Source organism: Halyomorpha halys, unplaced genomic scaffold (genome assembly GCF_000696795.3).
Source record: "Halyomorpha halys isolate HHAL.00 unplaced genomic scaffold, Hhal_1.1 Scaffold20.1, whole genome shotgun sequence".
Classification (NCBI taxonomy): domain Eukaryota; kingdom Metazoa; phylum Arthropoda; class Insecta; order Hemiptera; family Pentatomidae; genus Halyomorpha; species Halyomorpha halys.
This window is the reverse complement of record NW_027110474.1, coordinates 531,215-539,278: the sequence shown is the minus strand read 5'-3', so window position 1 is coordinate 539,278 and position 8,064 is coordinate 531,215. Positions and strand designations below refer to the sequence as shown.

Sequence of the window (8,064 nt, the reverse complement as noted above, 5' to 3'; positions counted from 1 at the left end):
TGACACAACTGAAGTCTGTGTTTATATTTGTATTTCATTAAGAGTGTATTAATATAGGTTAATATCCTATTATTAATATAGATTTTTAAGTTGCAGTCGGCTGCGTTTGCAATATCACTTAGTAGCATACTTTTTTAGACCCTAAGGTTTTTGGAAATGAATATTACGTAAAATATTGGGGATAAAAAACGATGAGTTGACAGGAGTACTTAGTATCCTACACAACGCTGAATTGAGGGATCTATATAATTCAGATCATGGCGTGGCGGAAAATAAGATGGGTGTGTAAGGTTACGGGACGAAATAAACCTTAAAAACAGGTGCGCAAACGTCCAAGGGATAAACCAAAACGTAGCCGGGAGCATTGCATTGTGTGATTTGGTCTGAAGGGGCGTCACTTAACAGATGAATATAGAGAACGGCAGTATGGGCATCGAACCTCTGGGTTCACCAATCTTCATTATAATAATTACTAATTCAAGATATTTTACTGAAGAAAAAAAAAGGATTTACAAAGCGATCATGACGGTTTTATCTGTCGTTGATTCATCACAAAATAATAATAATAACAATAACAATAATATTAAAAAATTTTCCACACAAATTTAATATTAATCTATTACTGGATTTGAAAGGTTCGTAATAAGTTAAGAGATTGAAATATTTCCGGTTAAAGGTTAGATCAGTTAAATATTAAGTAACTTATCTAATTATCAATAGTGAAAATTAAATGACTTTAAATATTGTGAGAAAAACAAAACATGTTTTTAAAATCCGTGAAAACAATTACCTAAATAAACACAATTTAATTATAATGAAATGTTATGCCTGATTGTATTCACACTTCAAATTAATTAATTTAGCTATGTTTATTAATTTCTATTGGAGGAAGCAGTTTCCTCAAATTTGAGATGGAGAATGAGACTATATCAGATAAAGGCCAAAATTAATTTAGAAAATTCACATATATAAATTTACCTTAAACTATTATATCTTTGTAGAGCATAGATAAAGAAATGTGGTTGCAATATTTATAACATTGAGTAAATAAATTAATCATATGACAGATGAAATTATGATTACACTAGGTAAAAAATAAATAAGTAAAATAGGCTTTACATTTTTATTATTTTTTGCTATGTACACAATAAATTATTTTTAATGGTAGTAGGCAGGGGCGGCGTGGTAGGCAAGAGGAGCATGAGCGACGACTGGGGCGACCCTAGCGATGGGGGCGGCGAGCCTGGCGACTGGGGCGGCGTATCTGGCGACTGGGGCGGCGAAGGCTGGGGCGGCGTAGGCTGGGGCGACGACCTTAGCGGCGACTGGAGCAACAGCGACTGGGGCGGCGTGAGCACCGGCTTCCTTGTGTACGACGGCGTTGAATCCGTTGACTGGATCAGCGGTGTAGTCGACGGTACGACGGCTGCCGTCGGGTTCGATCAGGGAGTAGCTGCCCTGGACGACATCTCCGTCACGGCTCTCGTGCTGGCTCTTGGAGTCACCGGTGAGGGCGTCCTGGATGTCATAGGCGTAGCTGTACTGTGGGTGTGGGTCGTATTCGTCGACGGCGGCGTGAGCGACGGCTACTGGAGCGTGTGCGAGTACGGGGGCGGCACGGGCAACGGCAAGGGGGGCGGCGTAGGCCCTGGCGGCGATGGGTGCTCCTGGGGCGTAGACGGCTGGGGCGCCAATAATGCCTGCGCTAGCTACGGCGACGAAAGCCGCGAAGATGACTACCTGTAAGAGAAAATCACATCGATAAGAATTCACACACAACACATCACACTAACAGATTTGACTACATCAGTAGAAGTACACAGGAACTCTACCTTGACTGCCATGATTGTTGAATGTGCCCCTCACTGGCTGGTCGCGCTATATATACCAAAGCTGCTTGTGAAATCCACTCCCACCCAAAAGTTGATAAAACTCGTGCATTTACCCTCAACAAATACGTTTATCCTAAATAACATCATTTAAAATTTAAGTTATATTTTGGTGATACACTCCAGTATTACTTAATGTCACTTAAAATTTGTCAAAGTAAAACTGCTTTCTGTTCAAATTCTGATAGTCTGCTATTTTTATATTTTATAATAAAAAGGAGCCTAATTTTATAAATTAATGACAAACTAAAAATAATCAGATATTGAATTGGATTATCACCCAGAGAGAGTGGTCGGCGACTTACTTCTTTCAATAGTACTTTTGAAGATGAATGTTTTTATAAATTTTCATTTGACAAGAGGATGCAACGGACGTGGTACCGACTATTTCAATGAAACATTTTTTGGCGATACTTGGTCGAAAAATATTTAGGAAGGTTGTCCCAATGCTTAGTTATTAATTTACGTTCATAAGATATAATGGTGAAAATTTTGTACAAAAAATTTATATTTCGATTTCTATAAAAATTCATATTTAAGATTTTTTCTAGATGGGAAGAAATAAATAAAGCTAATAAACGAACAGGAACTTTATGTTTCCTAAAACATATTCCATCCCACTTGGCTAGTCGCTCAGTCAGTCCAAATCATTTCAATCCTGTTGTCTTATCATATCTAACAAGGGAAGACTACGCACGTGATGATAACAGATTTCAATCAAACTTTTGTCATATTAAGTCAAAAAATATTAAACATGTGTCCGGGGGTTCTTGCCAAAGCGTCCCAGGTGACAAGAATAAAAAATTATTTTACTTAATTTTATATGTATTTTTTAACTTTATCGTATACTATCTCAGCTATGTAGATATTTAATCATTATAAACGATTTTTTTTTTTTAAATAAAAACAAAAGATTTTTAATCACATTAAATGAGTCTAAGCGTCCACTAAATTACAGAAACCAAAATTACAGTCGCTTCCAGCAAAGTAAACCAAAAAAAGTTGGTCTAAGATAAACTAAATAAGATTAATTTTTAGCGTCTTTTGAAATCCTAAAATACAAATTTTTATGTAAATCAAAAATTAGAAATTCAACTCATAAGATGTATGTAAATCAACTCATATTAATATTTTTAAAAATATTTTATTCCTTTATATTGGAAAAAATCAGTTTCAAAAGTAAAGACAAATTTCTCAAATATTTTATTTAAAATCTCCGGTTCTAATTTGTTTACGCAGATTCGCTTTGTACAATTACGTGAGGTTTAGACGGTCCTAAATCCCTTTTAGGTTTCATGTAGATTAGTGCAATAGAATCGAAGTTATTGTATTCTATACAAACTCACATTTACCTCTGTTATCCACAAAAAATATTTTATCCAACTTTACTAGGTCAGCCGGGCGAATTGTTTAAATATTCTGCTCTTATTATGACATAATGGAATATGAATGGTATATACCAATCGATTTGTTTTTGGACAAAAAATATTGTTATTGTTGATTCTCAAAAAATAAATTGTTTCAGTAGAGCCATGTCGGAATCGTTTTTACTGTCATCAAAACCATTAAATACCAATTTTCCAAAAAAAAAAAGTATTTTATCTCGCCAACTTCGCTGCGTCAGTCAGTAAGAATTGTTTCAATAGTTTTCCCACATATGAGGTTTCTGTCAAATATATTTTGGTTAAATTGGTTAAGTAAAATATATTGGTATTTTATGAAAATTCATATTTAGGGATTTTCAAGCACGCTAAAAATGAATCTAACTTGCTATTTCGGAAAAACATATATGTATATAACATTTTTTTTGTTTACTAAGTAGGAAGCAATTTTTAATGTTTGTATACATTTAAACTAATTAAATACAATGATAATATTTTTTATTATCCTAAATCTCAAAACTAATCCATTGATATATTATTACCCATCTGCCCCATATTGAGAGTGAATAAATAAATTTTTGGTGAAAAACAAAGTTTACATACGTTTTGGAAACCCAAAGTGGGAATTTATACTGAAATCAAAAAATACTATAACTTCAACACAACTCCAATAACTTACACGAAAACACCAAAAGTAGTTTAGGGCCGTCCAAATTGTGCAAAATGGTACAAATCGGAACTATGTAAACAAATTAGAACCTGATTTTATTTTTAAAGAAAATAAATTTTGTACATACTTTTCACCATTTCATCTTATGAACGGGAAGTAACCAACCGAACTAACCGAAAAGCAGACCAACGTTACTCTCGAGTTTCTTCATTATTCGTTAAGTATAGGACAGTGATTCTCAAGCCGTGGTTCGCGGAACTTGAGTGGGGTGCCATGGAATGAGCCGGCAAAACATATTTTTACGGTAATTTATTGATGGAACTATTTTATTAACTATCTTCACTGATGACAGATTCTCAGTTCAAAGATTTTTAACCTTTTGCATATTTTAACATTATTCATTTTCAAGCAACTCAATGTCCAAATATTATTCCAGGAAGATCCCCTTCGTCAAATCGGGAGTGGAAGTGGGCCGCAGATAGCTCAATTTTTTAGTTAATAGTACGTATACATGCACGGGTTGGAAACTATGGCTGCAGGGTGACCAATACTTCCTAGCTCTCTTAGTTCTCACTACAAGTTTTGGCCCAATAAATGCTTAAAACATAATAAAACCATTATTATTATCTTATTCTTCATTAGATTCATTACGATTTGAGATCAGCCATTTCTCCAAAAGATATATTGTTTGTCTTGTCTCAGATTTTTTCCAGCTTGATAATTATTTTCATGGATTACTCGATTGAAAAAGAATTTATAAGTACTGTATAGTTACAATGAGGAATATCTAACGACAAGTCAAACCGGTTCGGGAAAGGTACACAACCGACCTTCACTTTAGTTCATTATTCGTCAATAATGCACCCCCCTTCAGCTCATTACTTATTACTTCAGTAATCGCGGGTGGGGGAACTGACTATATAGGCCTGCACTAAAGGGACTTACTCACAGTTCAAGTCAAGAGCAGTCATGGTATTCAACAAAGTACGGATGTTAAACCATTTATAATTAAATTTTTTAGTGATTCCAAGTGTTATTACTCACAAAATGTTAATTATAGGTTGTCATCGTAGCGGCTTTCGTCGCCGTAGCAAGGGCCGGACTCCTCGGCGCTCCAGCAGTCTACGCCCCAGGAGCACCCCTCGCCGCCAGGGCCTACGCCGCCCCAGTCGTAGCCCACGCACCCCTCGCAGTAGCCCGTGCCGCTCCAGTAGCCGTAGCTCACGCCGCCGTCGACGAATACGACCCAAACCCACAGTACAGCTACGCCTATGACATCCAGGACGCCATCACCGGTGACTCCAAGAGCCAGCACGAGAGCCGTGACGGCGATGTCGTCCAGGGCAGCTACTCCCTGATCGAACCCGATGGCAGCCGTCGTACCGTCGAGTACACCGCTGATCCAGTCAACGGATTCAACGCCGTCGTACACAAGGATGCTGGTGCCCACGCCGCCCCAGTCGGAGTCGCTCCAGTCGCCGCTAGGGTAGTTGCCCCAGCTTACGCCGCTCCCGTCGCCAGGGTTGCCCCAGTTGTCGCTCATGCTCCCCTTGCCTACCACGCCGCCCCTGTCTATCACGGTTAAATTATTAATGTAATATTTATTTTATTTATGCAATAAAGTGTTAAAAAACATATCATTTTTATGCTGTAATAAGCACCTGGTAAACCTTAACTATAATTCCACGACTGCACGGTGACTTAACTACGTAATCAGTGGCAAGGCGAATAGCCAATAAATTTCAGGAGAATATCGAGTGCCGACTTACCGTCACATGATTTCATAGTTAGTGACAAACTAGGCACGGCCACTCAGTGACTAACTAAGCACGGCCACTCAGTGACTAACTAGGCACGGCCACTCAGTGACTAACTAGGCACGGCCACTCAGTGACTAACTAGGAGACTAAAGACAAACCGAGTCTCCCAGTTCTCCACAACTACATGTGTACGACCTCGTTTCTGAAAACTTTTATATATATATATATATTTTCGTTGTGTATGATTTTTATGGCTATCGTTGGCAAGGGCGTCAGACGCATCAGGACCAAGCTTTGAGGAAATACTACGTATAGTCACCAGCAAAAATAAAGCTATCTTACCATTTTAATCTAATCTCCTTACCACATTGAGATTTATCAGTTTCTGAAAACTTGACCATTCTAGTTGTATAATTTGTGACGCTGTCTATAAAAGATTACATTTTTACAGACAAAAAAGGAAACACACACATTTGCTTTCTATGAACTTTCAGTTTTTCAGATCAATTTTTCTGATTTTGGAATTTGGTTAGTGCGGAAATGTTTCTTAAGGAGGGGCTTCATAAATCTCAGGAGTACTTCAATTTGTAGTAGTTCTTCAATTTGAGAATGGAAAGGCAATAGTGTACATCTTTCAATACGTAGCTTAGAGTAACAACAGCCAATCTTCAGTTTTAGATCATTCAACCTTTACAGACAAAAAAGAAACAATTATTTTAATTTTACTAATTATTTTTTAGGTACTGGATTTCTGGTTAGGAATAGATTGCTTTCGATGTTAAGGGATGTAATGTTTTTTAGTGATAGGATATCGCTGGCAATATTTCAGTGACGTTGGTTTAAAGTCGCGCTGATAAACATTCATTCTCCAACCAAAGACAGCGATGAACAGAATAAATGCGAATTCAATGATAAATTGGAGAGGGTTTACGATAAATTACCGCGAGTATTATACGAAAATAATATTAGGAAATGCGACCGCAAAGATTGAAATAAAAGAAGTATATTATCCAACGATCGGTAAAGAAAGTTTGCTGGAATTAGCAATGATAATGGAATACGACTAACAAAATTTGCCAGCTTGAAAAACCTAGCAATCAAAAGAACTATGTTTAAACGTAAGTATATTCACAAATATACTTGGACATCACCAGATTCGCAAACGCAAGATCAAATTGATCATGTTTCGGTATAACATATATAGTATAATTTAGGTGAGATCTTATAGCGCGGCAGAATGTGTGTCAGATCATGAACTAGAAAATGAGAAAATTCGACAAACACTTTATATAAAGAAGAGAAATGAAAACTGTTTCAGACCCCACAATTTCAATCTGGAGAAATTAAAAATACCTTCAATTCGCGAACGAAATCAAAAATAGATTTGAACCCTTGGAACCTTTAAATGAGGATTACGAAGATATTGAGAGGTTATGGATAAGAATCAGAGATAATACTAAAGAGAACAGTAATTTGTGTCTCGGGAAAAGGAAACGTAAAAATGTTCGATGAAGCCTGTTTTAAAATGTGCGAACAAAGAAAAGCCGTGGATTAATGATTGTTAAAAGTTTTGGAATGATGTAAATCAAACTGCATTGTGGTAAATTTTAATTGTTTTATCAAAAGTTCTAGAATAAATACATTTTTAAAATATCTGTGGCTTGCAGAAATGTAATGTGACGAATTTTAATCGTCTTGTAAAACATTATATTATTTAGACTAAAAAAAAAAATGCATATTTATCTATGGCTTGAAGCAATAACGACCAATGTTCAAATTTGAAATTCAGAAAAATTTAAAATTTTGAAAGATGTACACTATTGCCTTTCCATTCTCAAATTGAAGAACTACTACAAATTGAAGTACTCCTTAGATTTATGAAGCCCCTCCTTAAGAAACATTCCGCCCTAACCGAATTCCAAAATCAGAAAAATTGATCTGAAAAACTGAAAGTTCATAGAAAGAGAATGTGTGTGTTTCCTTTTTTGTCTGTAAAAATGTAATCTTTTATAGACAGCGTCACAAATTATACAACTAGAATGGTCAAGTTTTCAGAAACTTTACCACATGGAGATTAGATTAAAATGGTAAGATAGTTTTTTTTTTTTGCTGGTGACTATACGTAGTATTTCCTCAAAGGTTGGTCTTGATGCGTCTGACGCCCTTGTCAACGGTAGCCATAAAAATCATACACAACGAAAATATATATATATAAAAGTTTTCAGAAACGAGGTCGTACACATGTAGTTGTGGAGAACTGGGAGAGTCGGCTTGTCTTTAGTCTTCTAGTTAGTCACTGTGTGGCCGTGCTTAGTTAGTCACTGAGTGGCCGTGCCTACTTAGTCACTGAGTGGCCGTGCCTA

At 36.4% G+C, this 8,064-nt stretch overlaps 2 protein-coding genes across 2 annotated transcripts; one reads left to right on the top strand and one right to left on the bottom strand.

Moving 5' to 3' along the window:
• Window positions 1–1,109: 1,109 nt before the first annotated feature.
• On the bottom strand, window positions 1,110–1,859 carry LOC106681685 (cuticle protein 21-like). The gene is made up of 2 exons (XM_014422136.1): window positions 1,833–1,859; window positions 1,110–1,740 (listed from the first exon to the last, which is right to left on the bottom strand). Exons 1-2 carry the CDS (start codon window positions 1,842–1,844, stop codon window positions 1,159–1,161), a joined length of 594 nt encoding a protein of 197 aa, XP_014277622.1. The 5' UTR covers window positions 1,845–1,859; the 3' UTR covers window positions 1,110–1,158.
• A 3,014-nt stretch (window positions 1,860–4,873) lies between these two features.
• On the top strand, window positions 4,874–5,576 carry LOC106681697 (cuticle protein 21-like). Its single transcript, XM_014422158.3, has 2 exons — window positions 4,874–4,925; window positions 5,002–5,576. The coding sequence occupies exons 1-2, from the start codon at window positions 4,911–4,913 to the stop codon at window positions 5,524–5,526; spliced, it is 540 nt and encodes a 179-aa protein (XP_014277644.1). The 5' UTR covers window positions 4,874–4,910; the 3' UTR covers window positions 5,527–5,576.
• Window positions 5,577–8,064: the final 2,488 nt, after the last annotated feature.